Here is a 16206-nt window from a genome sequence, read left to right as displayed (position 1 = left end):
CAGTGACACTGGCTTAGCTCATACTGCTTTCATCCAGCCAGGCTGGGCTTTAAGATTTAGATACTATCGAAAAGGAAAAAGCAACCTAGAAAGGCCCAACTTAATATTAATTGTAGGAAGAAGGAATTGTTAAGCCTGGTTGGTCCTTGTGCTTGGCTTCATTCTCATTTTACACACTCTGCATCCTCTTTTCCTTGTTTCCCAGCTCTGTCCCATCTCATTCAACATGCTCGCAGGCTGGCCTGAGTCAGTTCTGCCATGATTTTGTTTTTCATTTGGACAAACACCACAGCATGGACTTGCCTCAGCCTGACAGAAGGGGACACATAATTTTCTGTTATGTTGTTATCAGAGTCCTGCACGCTTCAGCTGGCAAACAGATTGTCAAACATCCTTGAACAATATTTGCTCAGAGTGCAAGAGAGAAAAGAAATCTAATATCTGCTTTTAGATTCAGTTCCTTCTTTATGCATTTTATTCGGTTTTCTTTGCACACACTTAAAATTTCGTTTCTATTGGACCATAATCAGCCTAAGTTGCTTAGTGAGATTTGTTATCCAGTGAGTGCTTGCCCATGTTTAAAATTTGGCTGGATTGAGAGCTGATTTTTCTCCTTATCTCCACCCCTTTCCTTCAGTGGTCCTAAATGGCAGCGAATAGTAGCTCCTCTCGGGGACAAACATCCCCATCCCCACCCAAAATAGCAGCCACTGGTGGGCTCCAAGCCACATGTGGTGAATAAGTGTCGGGTCAGTGTGCCCCGATAGGTACCAGTGTCTTGTAGGCTGCTCTTAGAGATGAGTCTCTTCAGTACAAGATGCACATTGCTATTACTGAAGACAAAATCGTAGCCAGGAAGCATAATTCACTTTGCTGCCCCTGGAGCTGAAATGATGCATGTTGCTGAAATAAAGTTGCATCTCCCTTCTTTACAACCCGTTGCCTCATTGGAGTCTGTTTGACCAGGCATCTCGGTCTCTATGAGATTTCTGTGTGCTCTGCTCCAAAGAAGAGCTGCAGACAGTGGTGGTTTAACTGAATCAGTGTCACTGTTTTAGCTCAAATATAAAGTTTAATAAGGGAAAATAACAGCTTAATTTGGAAAGGCATCTTGTAGGCCAGGGGGACTGACCTTGTACAAGTGACTGCTGCCAAGAGGATTAGGGAGTTGTATGTTGTACTCAGAAATGTACTGTGGACATGCCAAGCTTGGCGCAGAAGATGGAAAGAGTGGTCCCTTCAGTCCAATACCTTGTCTGAGCTTCAGACTTTGCAGAAGGAGATTCCTCAGGGAGTAACCTGGATCAAGAGAAGGGCTCATTCTTTTGCATTAGCCAGTAATTTCCTCATACAGTAACACAGGAGGATCAAAGCCTTCCCCATCCTCCTCTTGTTTTACTGTAATCCTTGGCACATCTCGGCACCTCCCAGGAGTGTGTTGTGGACTGTGATGAACAATGTCCTCTGCAGGAGGAGAAGGTGTTGTGGTTTAACCCCAGCCAACAACTAAGCACCACGCAGCCACTCACTCACTTCCTCCACCACCACCTAGTGGGATGTGGGAGAGAATTGGGGAAAAGAAGTAAAGCTCATGGGTTGATATAAGAACGGTTTAATAGAACAGAAAAGAAGAAACTAATAAGGGTAATGATAACACTAATAAAATGACAACAGTAATAATGAAAGGATTGAAATATACAAGTGATGCACAATGCAATTGCTCACCACCCACTGACCAATGCCCAGTTAGTCCCCGAGCGGTGATCCCCCCGCCCTCACTCCCCCCAGTTTATATACTAGATGTGACATCACATGGTATGTAACTCCCCTTTAGGCCAGTTTGGGTCAGCTGCCCTGGCTGTGTCCCCTCCCAACTTCTTGTGCCCCTCCAGCCTTCTTGCTGGCTGGGCATGAGAAGCTGAAAAATCCTTGACTTTAGACTAAACATTACTTAGCAACAACTGAAAACATCAGTGTTATCAACATTCTTCTCATACCTAACTCAAAAACATAGCACTGTACCAGCTACTAGGAAGACAATTAACTCTATCCCAGCTGAAACCAGGACAGAAGGAAATAAGGACATCGGATTGTCTGGTTAGGGTGGAGTTTTCCCCTGCCTCTCTGCACTAGTCTGTTCTTAGCATCCATACTGTAGTTCTGGATTTTCTCGTCATCCATGGAAAGGCTTAAGCCTTTCCCAGCACCATCTAAACACTTCAAGGAAAGGTGAGCAAATAGTTGCGACGCTTGTGGTTTCTTTTGTGCCCCAGAGATTTCCTGTAAGAGACACTGTTTTCTTCAGTAGACAAAGTCAGAAGTTGCTTACTGTTGGCTGACACGATTTCCAGCTGAGGCCTGGGCATGGAAATGTTGATACAGTGAAGGCGATGGCATTGCAGGAACCCATAGGCTCCTGCTGTCGTCAGTGTTGTGAGGCATCTCCAAATAGCACCTCAGGTCTTGGGCAAATTGAATGGCTTTTGATGCTGCTTTTTCCTGTCCATAAACTGGCTGACTCAGATTCCTAAATCAATTCTCTCTCTTTTTCTCTCTCTTCAAGCAAAGTCACATTTTTCTTTGCCTTGGAACAATCTCCGCAGCAGCTGATCAGAGCGGGCGAGCTGCTTGCCACTGCAGCACTTACACTTGTAATGTCTATTTTGCTGAACAGCTCCAGGTTGGCATGCCAATGAACTCTGTCTCTCTGATCAATGGTCAGTCAGGCTCTAGCTGCTTAAAAAAAAAAAAGTCTGATATTTATTTGAAGGTTTAAACATTTCTTGACTTGCTTAGGGCAGACCACGAGGGTCTATCACAGGTGACCTTCTTCCTCCTTTCCCATCTCAAGTCTGACCACCATACTAGAAAGTCTGTTATTTCCTTCAATTCAAAATTAGTTCAGTGTTATGCTCTGTTTTTTGTAGTATTCCCAGCCTGACAGATTTCTTCTCATTATAAATTATTCTGTCTGCTTCAGCTGCATGCTTTTTCTCATTTACATTTAATATAATGGAAGAAGAGTTGCTTTTGATGACATAAGTGAGCTAGATTTTGGGTTAGCATTATTATAAAATGAGAGTTCTGGCTGGATAATGTAAAATATTAGGGATCTTGAGGTTTTTAGTACCTGTAAAGAACTGCAATGACTAGAAAAACTAATATACTTCTTCCCTGCAAATTGGTGAAACTTCTTGATGCACGCATGGAATGTGAAAGGCCCAAGGCTAATAACATTACAGGTCTCAACACATGTACTAAATGGTCTGCTGTAAAATATTTACAAAACAAAAACATTTGAACATATTTGACACTAAAGAGGAGGAAAATTAATAATCACTGTAGACTGGTAAGTTTAGTTTACGTTACCTGTGAGAGCTGTAAAATGAGGTTTAGGCTGTGTGCTAGAAGCATACAGCAGCTCTTTAGCCCTGTATTGTAGTAGTAGTTTTATCCTATACTTAAAAGTAATACCTATAAGTATATAAAGGTCTCTGCTGTATTTCAGAATTGGATACAAATTGCTTGACTACTTTTTTTTTTCTCCTGGTTTTCTGTTATGCTTTTGAATCTTGCAGTCATATGAAGATACATTCACATTTAGCTAGACAGCAGGTATATTTTTTAATATACGTGCATTGGACCAGGTCAGACATTCTCTCGTCTCTCCTCTCTCTCCTCTTTTTTCACATGTTGAATATATGTATCTATTCTTTTTTTCCTTATGAGAGACATGATTCTTTTGTTCAAGGTATCACATTTATGCTTTGCAGTGACATCAGGTACTTAATTTTATTGGGTGTATATGTTATACAAAAGCAAGGAGATTACACAGCTTAAAAATCTCTAAAGGATACAATTTACTTTTTTCATTTCTGTGTCATCCCATCTGCTTTTCTTTACTGGTTTCCAACTTCCTCAGATTCTGCTGATGCTCGTGGGGATCCACAACACCTTTGTTGGTAGCCAAAGCGGATCGGGTGCAGTTTAGGATTCCAGGCCAAGAGTACGTTATGGAAATTCCCTATTCTGGCACAGCAGCACCTGGATGTTCCTCTGCGTTTGGTGCCTCTGGTTTGGACCAGTAATTCCCCTGGGCACGTAAACTTTAGCACCTGACTGCATGCAAAACCACATGCCAAACCTGGGAAGGCAGGCATACAGCTTCAATCTAAAATATATTGCTTTTCAGCACCACTATTCACTCTCTTGTAGGTTTTTTTATGTCCTTATATTCCTCCACTTCACAAAAAAACCCCCATGGTTACATTGCAATGTGCTGGTCTGAACTAGCCATTAACAAGAATAATCTGAAAGCTGACAGATGTAAAGCTAGAAATCAGCGTTGAAGGTTTTTCCACCTTGGGCTTCTGTATTGTCATCTTGTCATCAACCCCTCAGGTAAGAGTTTGAAACTACATCTCAGCCAAAGCTGGTTGCATGAGAGCTGGTAGCCCTTAATGGTGCAGAGCCAAACAAGTTAAGTTAAACCTCCTTTTCTGATTTTTGGATGCTGTTCCTTCCTGCCTTTCAGCTTTCTGCTGTGACTTTTCAACTAGATGACTAGCCATGGCAATGCCTCCAGCCCTGGAGCCTTCAAGCTGGAGATCTTTGCCATCTCTTTGAGATGCTGAGGCATATGAGTGCATATTCAACATTGCTACCAGCACCCCAGTGTCCTCCTTCAACAAAAAATTAGCCTCTGGGACATGGGTGAGGGATGCTTGCATGCCAGGACATCAGCGTGGACTTGATAGTGTACCAAGTTGCCTGTGTCCATAAGTACTGAAGTCTAGTATGAAAACGGGAGATCCTTGAAAGTGTTACCCAGTTCATTTCAGCTTAAAATGCCCTGTATATTGCACAATTTGTTTATTTGTTATAAATCTGCTTCGCTGAAGCAAATGTGTTTTTCATAATATTAATGGCGCTCTCATTGTTAAAGCCATCCACAAAACATCAGATATCTGTAAACCAAATTTAGACACTAGTGCTGTAGTTAAGCATTGTTTAGGCAGATCCCTGAGCCAACATGAATACAGCTATTAGAATTGAGCTTTAGAAAATATTGATGTTTCTACGTAAGTAGTAAAGAGTTTTGAAAGGGACCTAAACAGTGGTTTATGGTTTGTCAGGGAAACTGCTGTATTTCTGAAAGTAGCTGAATATTGATATTCTTACAATGGAGTTTTGTCAGCTTCTTAGGATTGGCTTCTGTGAAAGATTTTTTTTCTGTTTAGCACAGGCTTGTTCCCTCCCTCCCTTCCATCTGTCACTCCAGGTGCAGAGAGCAAACCGCTGGCAAGTTTGGGGAGAGGGTTGAGCTAATCTGAGCTCCAAAACAAGATTTGGCCGAGAGGCCGAGGCCGTGTCTGTCCTCTGATTTACAGGAGTGGTCTTGATAGCACATCCACACTGAGGTGCACCAGTGCATGCTCAAAGGATGAGAAAAGACAGCCTTTCTCAGCATTTCCCTATTTCTGCTGGTTTCAATGGTCAGCTCTCTCCATAGTTCAGGCTGGTTTTCTGGTAGGAGCAAGAATAAATAGAATAAATAAATAACATAGAAGCCACTGCAGTCAGACACTGAGTGGAGCAAGTGCCCTATAGAGAGAAATCATTTTGGCGGCTTTGGAGAAGGATTTGGTTTTTTGAATCGAGTTTGAAATAACCAGTGGGTTGTAGCAAAAGGAGAAAATAGACGGGTTTGGTGAAAGACAAAAGGTGAGCTTTTGCTGGCAGGTTTATCATTCTTCTTGCTCTAGAGGATGCTAAAAGTACAGTATGGATATAACATCTACTGTACAGACAGCAGGCCCTGCTTTCAGGTCTCCGATTCATGTCTGGACATACAGTATGACCTGCATGCTAATGAAGTCAATCCTAACACGGGTTAGAGAAAGAAAGGTATAAGCAACCCTAACTCCACCTTTGATATTTTGTGTTTTATTCCCTTTCCTCTCTTTGATTTCAGCTGACCAGCCCACCCACAGAGTGTTTGCACTCAAGACACTGGGCATTGGGGCTGATTTGGAAGCCCAGCAATGGTACACAAAACTGGGAGGGACCCCAGATCCTGAGACTCAGAGCAGCTGGGATCAAGGGATGGTGCACACGGTGTAAGGGGAGATGCATAGAAAATGCAAAAAGCAGCCTTTGTGATTTTAATCTGCCAAACTAGGCAGGAGGAAGCGGGGCCAGGTGGCTTTCCACCCACCTCTTCCCCCACACCTTTTGCACACGCACATGCTGCGGCACCAGGGAGCTGATTTCTTGTAGTTCCAGTTGGTTGTCTCCTTGGGTTCTGTTGTACTATGCCCTCTTCCCCAAGATAACAGCACAACACAATCAGGTTTTAAATATTAATACAGAGATCACAGGAGTGTAGCTTGGAAGCACCGAATCACTGAGAATTGAAAAGTCTAACCTGTCCTTTTGAAAGCTCTCCAATTTCTTTTTTATTTTACAGCATTTGAACCATTTCACAAATTGGAAAGCAACTATCCAGCCATTTCACAGGCAGATTATGATATGTTTAAAAGAGTTCAAGGCATTTATCTGAATGCAATTGGCCATCTTGCTGACTAACATCTAGATTGGAGATATTACGCATGCAGATGAACAGAGACTATTTGAAGATGATAGTTTTCTCTTATTAAAGTTGTGTTTGTAGCTTGCAACTGAAGGAATGTTTCAGATAGTGGTATAAGCTGACTGCCTTTGGCCCTCGGAAGGACTTGTTTTGTTGATCGGATAGATCAGAAAATGCTAGGGCGTGAATAGTCATTTTATGACTCCTGCACTCGCTTCTATTCATCGCAAATGCAGAGGTGGAGAACTGCTGGAGAAGGACTGGCTCCATCTGGCACTGCCTCTGCAGAGCACATGCAAGTTGTTCAATTAAAGATGCAGAAGCACAGGCAAAAGGCAAGAAACACACATTAGATGAAACTACATACGTTGCCAAGCGGACAGGAAAGATTGTTTTTCCCTCTTAGCAGCTATACATGTGCTTGTTCTGCATACAAACTAAAAGGTATGTTTCAGCTTGCATGGATAAAACGTATATGTCATTTAATTAAAAGGTAAAAAAAAAAAAACACAACCCTGGCAATCTCAGCCTCCAGTAAATCTCTTGAAGCTGTAAGTGTAGTGCTGACATGTCTGCACTCTAAAATGGTCTGAATGAAAAACTGACAGCACCTGTTATTGAAATCAAAAGTGATTTCTCTAACAATGGGATACTGGGGAATTCCTACCGGGCTTCTCTTTAATAGAGTTTGAAGGATTCAGGTTGGAAGATAGTGTATAAGATCTGCACCACTGGCTCTGATGGATGTGAATCATGCCAGGGGACAGAGATTGTTTAGGAGGTTAGAAGTTCACTCCATACATTAAGTAATAATGCAGCTAGTGTGCCCTTAAAATGAGGTTGTATGGGTTTTTTTTTTTCCCCTTGTGTGAAATAACATGTAGATTGAAAAAAAATAGTAGTCAGATTTTATACCTTCAAATCCAGAAATTCAAAGTAACTGCAACCACATCTAACAGTATTTTTGAGAACTAGAGCGATTCGAAGCTAGATTGCCTAAAAATAGCTCTTGAACTGAACTCTCAAACCTATTAGATTAGTCCATTTATAATAAATCCTGATCTACTGTCTATTAGATCAGCTCTTCTGTAATCTTTTCCTGTTTACCAGGCCTCCTATAGACATAGTTAATCTGCATTTCTAAAACCATTACAGCATCGTGTTGAAAAAAAGGCTCAATTTTTATGTCTTGTGCACGACGGTCCAGTTAAATTTCTGCCTAAACATTCAGAATCAGTTGCAAAGTCTGGAAAGAGCAATATGGCATTAATACCCTTGTTGGATGGGCACCAAACGGTACAAGAGGTTCACAAAGGTGGATTTGGCAGAGGTCCTGGTTGCGAAAACAGAGCTAAGACTTTAGGAACTGTCTTCTGATAGAAGAGGACCATTGTGAAGACAACATCTGATGCTCATGTGCTGTACCACTTAATTTCCTGTTATTGCTAGATATGCCAATGTGCTGTAACCCTGTGCCAATGACAGTTAAAACATTGTCTGATGTCTCTGAAGTTACACATTTTAAGTGGGATCCAGTAATTTCTTGGAGAAGAATGGGTCAGAAAGGAAAAGAAGAAAGGAAAAAAGTAGCTTCTTTTATGCAAATGACAACTAAATTGGGGACCTGACACTAAGAGCTGCGGGGAGCCAGGAAAAGTGTTAAGCACTCACACACACAAAAAAAGTCTCACAAAAGCTTAAAAGTTGATATTTCACCAAAAAACAGCCAAGCTGCTGTTTGGGTTCTTATTTTTGCAGGCAAAAACCTGGAAGTTTGCAATAATAGCTAGAATGGTTTTGACAAAACGACCTTTCTGTAGCAATCCGGCATGTGTAATGAACAGGATCATTGTCAAAAATGTAAAGTTTTGATTCAAAAGGGCTTTGGTGGACTTATTTTTTGCTTGTTGGAAATTGGCCCCATGTGGTGGCTGCTTTGAATGTATTGTCTTGCTGAGAGTTGCAGTGCAGTGAGGAAGGAAGAGTTGGGGCAGATTGACTGGACTGGAGCCTGTTGTGATGATTTTGCACACTTCAGCTCTCATTCTTTGTTGTTTAATGTTAAATGCTCAAACTGAGATTCAGAGGAAAAAACCCAGAGTGTTAAGTGATTCCAGCTTGAAGTGCATTGAAACAGCTGAGTTTGCACCATGTCTTGGACCACAGCTGTAGGTTTCCCCTAGTACAGGGAACTCAACATCTGGCCCATATCCATCACAGCATCTGCCCAGGCCCAGCAGAGTAAGTCACATGTGGGCAGAGTAGCCTCGGGCAGAAAAACTGATCCCCTACCGGAAAAGGTAGACAAAAAAATTGAGAAAGGGTTTTTCCACTTGGCAGCAGTCCACAAGGAAATGGATCTTTCTTCTCCCAGATACAGCATCCTCATCCTCTGCTATTTCAGACATTAGGTAAGAGGAAGGAAAAAGAAGAGCTATGTATCTACGTATCATACTTCATATCATTTTTTCGGGGTGCAGGACTACATGCAGTTGTGTTCTTGAGGGCAACGTGCTGTGCTGAACACTGGGGCCATCGCATATCTAATCTTTTCTTCCCACCAATGGTTTTTGCAATTCTTATGTCAGTCTCAGTCAATAAAGCTCCAACAACAAAAAACACAACCCCAACCCTTCCAAAAGCAGCGTGTGAACTTTTATGTTCAAACATGATTCTGGCTCAGCTTCCCCAAATAATGGCATCTGTGAGCACAGGGGAAGGCTGTTCAGATGTTTGATGTGAGGCCTGCTTGGCCTTCGCCTGCAGTAAAAATAAATTGTAGCTACTCTCAAACACGTGGAAGGAGCTGTAGATAATTTAGGGGCTAATCTCACCTTGTTGATTCTCTGGCTTGCAGCTCCTGGGTGGCACCAGCATGTGGCTTTTGGCCTTGCAGCAGGCATCCAACACGAGATGGTGTTGCAGGGTGACATCTTTTGTGGCGTGGACTCGGTATAATGTTGCAATCCACTGCTGTATTAATGACTGGGTTGATGGATACCTGCTTATGCACCTCTTAGGGATGGTACCAGGTGTGCAAGGCTCAACCTAGGTGCTCCTTGACTTCGGTCATCCTTTTCTGTCACCTTACAGGGAGTTCGGTGAAAAGCCACCCAAAAAAAAAAAAGGCAAAAGAAAATGGGAATATATTTACTTTCAAATAATGGTTTTTTTCTAGGGAGTTTCAGAAAATGTTCTGAAATGTGTTTGAAAATGCCTGTAGAAAACTAATTCCCATCAGATGCATTAATGTGACAGGGAAGAGAAAAACAGCTGTGATATAATCCTCCAACTGTATTAGATTTGGGGGTTTTGTGCTGCTTCTTTCAAGACGTGCCTAAACCTTCGTATTTGCTATGTAAATACAACTTGCACCATCTTTCAGTAGAAGAAGAAATAATAAAAGGGGATGCTGTAAGCAAAGGATGTGGTTGCCAAATATGAAGGCGGCAAAACTAGCAGAGAGGGAGGGACCTTCAGGTTTTGTGGTTTTTGCAGCCTTTCAGAAACCAGCAATGCTCCATTTGTCTTAGCATGGCAGCGACATGTGTAAATAATTGTGATCACAGCCCAGAGGTGCTCAAGAGGGCATTTGGATTGCTGTATCCTCCTGAAGATGTTGAACCCCTCAGATGAGTTGTACGTCAGTTGCTCGAGCATTGCACCAGCTGCAGCGCAGGGAGCAGGCCTGAGCTCTTGGCTGCCGGTGCCCCTGCACGTCTGCTTGAGCATTGGGCTCGGGAACGCAAAACTCGCCAGAGAGTGAAGTCATCATGGCTGGCTTGGACCTTGTGCACGACACTTGGAGTTCCAATTACGTGAGTGAACGCTGGCATGTAGCACATAGCCATCAGGCTAAACCTTTGGATTGCAACCCCCAGGGGAGAGCTTGACGGATGTCTTCCGTCATCTGTTACCTAGCAAAAGCCAGTGAACCTCACTCAGGAAAGCTTGTCCGCAATTTCTGCTCGAGGGGCACCCAGTTATCTTCATTCATGGGACAGAAAATTCATGACATCTCTTAAAAAGTATTTTCAGTTATTGAGTATGCCGGGTCATAGGCTGGATACTTAGGTGCCAGAAGAAGAAAATGAGAGAAAAGGTAGCTTAGTCATTGATCGCAAATAGCCTTGCTTGCAGTCAAAGCTGCTTTTGTGATAGGAAAACACTAGTCAGAGTCATCTGGAAAAGCAGCCTCCCATGTCTGGGAGCACCAGGAAGAGGTGAGCAGAGCAGAAGGTAAGATGACATGTGTGCTGGATTTCCCTGGTGGCAGATGCGAAGCACTGGTCTTAGGCCAGTCATGTGCTTGTCATGTTAGGCCAGGAAAGGGGAAAAGATGGAAATGGGGCGGGGCGGGGGGGGGAAGGTGCGCAGAAAGACAGATCCTTATTTATTTAAGATTTTTCCCTATGAGCAAATCCCTCCCCTGATTTTCCTTCCACCAAGCAAAATTCCTCCTCCAGAGACCTGAGCTCTGTGTAAAGGTCGGGAAAGAAAAGGAAGAAGGGAAACAACTAACAATTTCTTTTTCTTGCTAGTCAATATGCTGGGAGTAGAGAGAGAGGCTCCTCTGGGAGTTGCAATTACTCCCCTGTGGACGCTGGAAATGTTTGGGGTTTTTTTTATAGCTGCAGGTCTAGTCTGAATGATGGCAAAACTTAGTCTTCTGCTATTAGTGCTAGCTCTCTAGATAGAGCAGGGAAGAAAGTAGTGAAGTATCACTTTGGGGTGTTTTGGGGAAAGAGCTGTTTCCACAGCCACAGTTTGCTTTCTTAGAAGCACTGTGAAAATACCTATCCCAGCACTGTGCTTCGTGGAATCAAAGTCTGCAGAGTCTTGGATTTGAAGCCTAGGAGTAAAAACTGAGTCTTGCCCAAAAGCTGTCTTTAAACTCTTGATATGGCAATGCATGGTAAAAACAAGCAGTAAGAGTAAAATAATCAAGATTATACATTTCTAGTTGTAATAATGTTGATGATTTTTAAAGGTTAGTGCTTGTCTATGAGCAAAGATTGTATTACGAAGTATTGTCTGAAGAATCCTTCCGTTAAGGAGATGCTGCAATGCTGCTTTTCCCCCGAGTTAAAAATTCACAGTTTATTGGCAGCCTGAGTTAATCTGGAGGTTTGATCTCTGTTCTGTGCTGTAGGATTTAGGTAATTTTGCACAGGTTGCAGTCTCTTTGTGGTTTTGCTTGGATTTGAGAATCATTTATATGTAAATGATCCTGATCTCTTGTTCTTTCCCTTCTTACCAATTAACTTTGTTTTAAAGCACACAGTTGTGTGAGCAAAATTGCCAAGCGGTGCTGCCTGGAGCTGGTGAAGCTGGGTGGTGTTAGCATGGTGATCATGTTTGCTGGAGCTCATTACCAAATTGACTTGTTGAATAATCAGACCTTTGAACTGAGTTCAGTGGTATACCATCCATCTCACTCCGTTAGGCCACTTTGAAGCAGCTCTTTTATGTCTTCTTATAATTTGTCCTATGTAAATGGTGGAGGTGTTTATTTTTAAAAGCAGCAAGAAAGTCCAGTTGAACAAGAAAAAAGTTGGAAGAACAAGCCCTCAAAGAGATTTTGACACTAGTGCCAAGAGGTTTATGAAAGATAAAACAACTCATTATTTTATGGCTAAAGGAAAATGCCATTAAATCCCTCATGCCTAGCTGCTACAGAAAACTTGCCAGAGCTATTCCAGAAACAACACGCCGTGAGATATTCAATGACTGTCAGTGAAAACTAGGCTCAAAAATGCAGCACCCCTGCTTGCAGATCAAGGGGAGTCGTCGGTGCTCAGTATATGTTTCTATATACTCACAAATGACTGTAAGAATGATTTTAAGGGGGTTGCTAGTTTTGGCTTTGAAACTGCATCCACTATATCTACTTGGTACCTCTGCACCTGTAGTGCACAGCATAGGTCATTTTGCAAATGGAAAATGACTTGTTATAGCGTGAGTAAATGGGAAAATTTCTGCAGGTTGTTATCTACCGGGCTAATCATTATTATGAAGAAATAAAACATGTACTCATGGCAAGACCTGCTGTAGTAAAAACAGATAACATTTGCCAAAGTTCTCTACAAATTTTAATCCTCCCTGTAACTTCGGATGGAAATCATTGCTTGGTGATCTAGCACAGCTTTGAGCAGAAACTAGAAGAAAACTGTCAATGTCTGCAGGATTTTGCATTGTATTTTTTGGAGTTCATTCAGACTCAGGGCTCATAGTGGAAGGGAAGTAGAATAAGAAGGCTGGAAAATCTGATCAATGAGCTCGGGAGACCTGATTTGAGATCAATGTCCTGGTGCTCAGGTTGTTTAGTGCCTGTTTCACTATTGCTCACCTTTTTCGAAGTTGTGGGAGAAGATAATCACGTTTTCTGAGTAGAGCTGGGATTTTTAAACTGAACATTTTCTTGAAAAATACTGTTCCCTCAGAATATTATGTTTATGATGCTGCTGAGTTTTAAAGTTTGTGGAGAGGTTGTCTCAGGCTTGGAGTAAAATTACCTAAAACCAGAGCATGTGCTTCAACTGCCATGTTATTGATTACTCTGGGACAGGAGGATTGCTCACAGCACCATGGGCTTAAATTACTTAAATAACAAAAAAAACCTTTCAGAATGGAAAAACTCCTATTTTACACTAAAGGCAGGCATCTCTATGCTTGAAGTAGGTTGACTTGAATGAACTCCAGTGACATCAATATCATTATACATTAATAACTAACACTGCACAAATAGTGAGCATGGTCTGCTTCACTGGACCCAGAAGAGAGGACAGTCTCTGCTCTCAGGAGCTTGCAGGCTGAGCCTGCTCACACAGCTGGATAGTTAAGAGGCTGCTTCTTGGGGCAACAGGGTAATTCTAGCATTTAATTTTAATTTCTGGCTAGGCTAGAGTTCACACATGGCTGTCTGTAATGTAGAAACTCCAATTTGTGTTGCTGGACATGGAGCAACTGTGACTCTGAAGGATTTTTGGATGCTGGAAGAGGTGGGATGGTAGGGAGATGGTGTGGCATGGGAATTAAAGAGAGAAAGGTATCAGACAAGGATCAGACAAGCCTATTCATATGGCCTTCTTACCTGCCTTTGCCAGACAGCCCCTGTGTCTTCCTTGGCAGGGATTGAGGGGGCAATTGTGAATATCTGGCATTTCACTGGAGTAAAAGTGTTATGTTGAGGAAGCAGGAGGGTGCTTATCTTTGGGAGAGGCAAAGGAGGTAGGAGAATCAGGCTTCTTCACAAGCTGTATATGTCACGGCGTGGCAGGGGCAATGGAGGAGCAATTGGAGGCAGCCTGCCTCAGTTTCCCCACCTGAGATTTCAGGTCAAGCCATAAGGAAATCCACGTGAAGTTCCAGTCTGTGCAAGCACCTAGGCCTAAATAGGAGGCAAAATAAGGTAATTATAGGGTGGGCGTCCCTCGATATTCACCACATGGAGTACTTAGCACAGCTATTGCAGGATGTGGCACGGGTTAACGCACTTCTAAAAGCAGGTTTCCCACCTCTTGCTGCTCAACTGCTTATCGCAGGTTTTAAATGAAATAGCCCATTGAGCATTAAACTCTCGAGGATTCGGCTGGGCCGATGTGCACCTTTGCATCTGCCACGTGGCTTGCAGCTTGAGGGGCCAAGCGCTGCCTGTTGGGACGAAGCAGCAAGGCATGAACCTGAGAGAAAATGAACAGCTTGGTCCAGAGAACAGCCTTGCGCTCATCCCTCTGTGCATTGCTGTTTTGGGGATGGATTTGTGGTGTGTTTTGTTGGGGTTTTTTTATCACACCATGGAAAATGTTTTTCTGTCCAAACCAGCTGGGTCTTCAGCAACACTAAAAAATTAAAAGCACTTCTGTGCTAGGTGTTCCCTAAAAGATGGAAAACAAGATTTTTACATTAAAATGCCAGGAAGAAAAATGGTGAGGGCATAAAATGCTGCTTTATTTTCATCAGATGCTAGTGCTTTTGGAAAATCGGTTGTGCTCCAGCAGTCATTACCCCCCTGTGTGCTTCTCTCGCTGTGTGCTCCAGCTTCTCTCTGAAAGGTGACTGTGCAGCAAGTCTTGCATTAGCTGTAGCTCCAGCTACACCCCGCAGGCCACTGCAGTCAGCAGAGGGGACATCCTCGGGACCTAGGCTTGAATCCCTTTTTTCCTTCCTCTCTTTAATCAGCTCTGCCTTTGTTTCAGGAGTATCGACATCGGGGGCTCTGGGCCCAGGGAGCACCACCGCCAGCACCACGCCACGGGTGGCCACCAGCAGCACCAGCCGCCCCACCACCACCTCGGCCTCGGGCAGGAGGAACAGGAGCACCAGCACACCGTCGCCCATGGCTGATGTCCCCGATGAAATGACCACGCACCTCCCACCTGCCTCTTCCCAGCTGCCGCCGGCCAATGCAGAGAGCTGTGACCCCATGGAAGCCCGTGATATTATGTGGTCTCGGACTCGGCAGGGCCAGGTGGCGAAGCAACCATGTCCCATGGGCTCAATAGGTGAGTCGAGGGGCGGGAGGACATGGCAAGCCGTCTCCATTTGCCTGTGGGACATTGTGAGTGTGCAACCAGGTTGCCCACAGACCCCTGTGGCACACGTGCTTCCATCAGCGGAGCATGCTCATGCCTTCTGGCAGGTCTGCGTTGCCTTGGTGAGGCATGGCAAGCAGCTGGCTGCGGCCAAAGCCTCAGTATGCAGAGCATGTTGTGCAGGATCTTTGGCATCCCAAGCTCTGGCCAAAGGAGAGTACAAGCTAATGACCTTGTGGGGTTGAGCTTGATGTGCTATAAGAGCCTCTGCCTCCAGAAGTTATGTACGATGTGCCTGTTATCCCTGGTTTTGCCTGTATTTGTAGCCCCTAGGCTCATTGATGGGTGTGTTGATGGCTGATGTTTTGCTTGTTTGTGGGGGGAGGGGGGTGCAGAAGTCAACAAAACTTATATTTTGAAGCTCTGTGCTGCACTGTTTACATTTCAAAGGCCACGGCCAGCATTTCAGTGCACAGGTATTCTCTGATTGCACTCCTGAACCAGCATGACTGATTTTTTCAAACTGCAGCCAGCATCCAGTGTGATCAGCAGGGAAAGCAGGGGGGAAAACAAAGCCAAATATTTCAAAATTGTTTATTGCTTATTGGATTTTGCACCTTTTCTTCTACTCTTCCCCCCAATTGTTTTCTTCCAAAAGGTTGCTTTTGGAAATTTTCTGTCCAAATTAAAACACGATCAAATGAAGAATGGGGTTTGGCATATGGTTCAGTTTGCTGTATTTCAACAAATGTAGTTTTCTGAAAGTATTAATTTTTCAAGCTAGTCTTCGTGTCCAGCCCTGAGAACCTGCTTGCCAAGAAGAAATCATAAGGTGGAGGAAATTGCCTGAAAATGAGGGCTGGAGGGATCTGGCTTGCAGAGGAGACTCTCTGTTAATTCTCTGCTCCATTGCCCTGGAGAGCCATTCACACCTGTGTTTACGAATACTGACTCTCTCTTGAATTTGGTGAGGTCAGACTGACAAAATACATGTTAAAGTATGAGGGGCATGGAAGGACGTCAGTGGTGAGAATAGGTAAAGAACATTTTTGCTGTCTTTCCCAGCCCCACTTGGCAAAA

The 16206-nt window shown here is 43.5% G+C and overlaps 1 protein-coding gene across 27 annotated transcripts in view; it reads left to right on the top strand.

Moving 5' to 3' along the window:
- Window positions 1-16206, top strand: part of ADGRL3 (adhesion G protein-coupled receptor L3) — a 529386-nt gene that overhangs the window by 403592 nt on the left and 109588 nt on the right. For all 27 annotated transcript variants that reach the window (XM_030013851.2, XM_030013889.2, XM_030013708.2 and 24 more), the window contains one exon: window positions 14791-15096. In XM_030013851.2, coding sequence (XP_029869711.1) covers window positions 14791-15096 — 306 coding nt within the window. The remainder of the gene's footprint in view (window positions 1-14790; window positions 15097-16206) is intronic.

Source organism: Aquila chrysaetos, chromosome 1 (genome assembly GCF_900496995.4).
Source record: "Aquila chrysaetos chrysaetos chromosome 1, bAquChr1.4, whole genome shotgun sequence".
NCBI lineage: Eukaryota > Metazoa > Chordata > Aves > Accipitriformes > Accipitridae > Aquila > Aquila chrysaetos.
The sequence above is the reverse complement of the archived record's forward strand: the minus strand, read 5'-3'. Positions and strand labels throughout refer to the sequence as shown.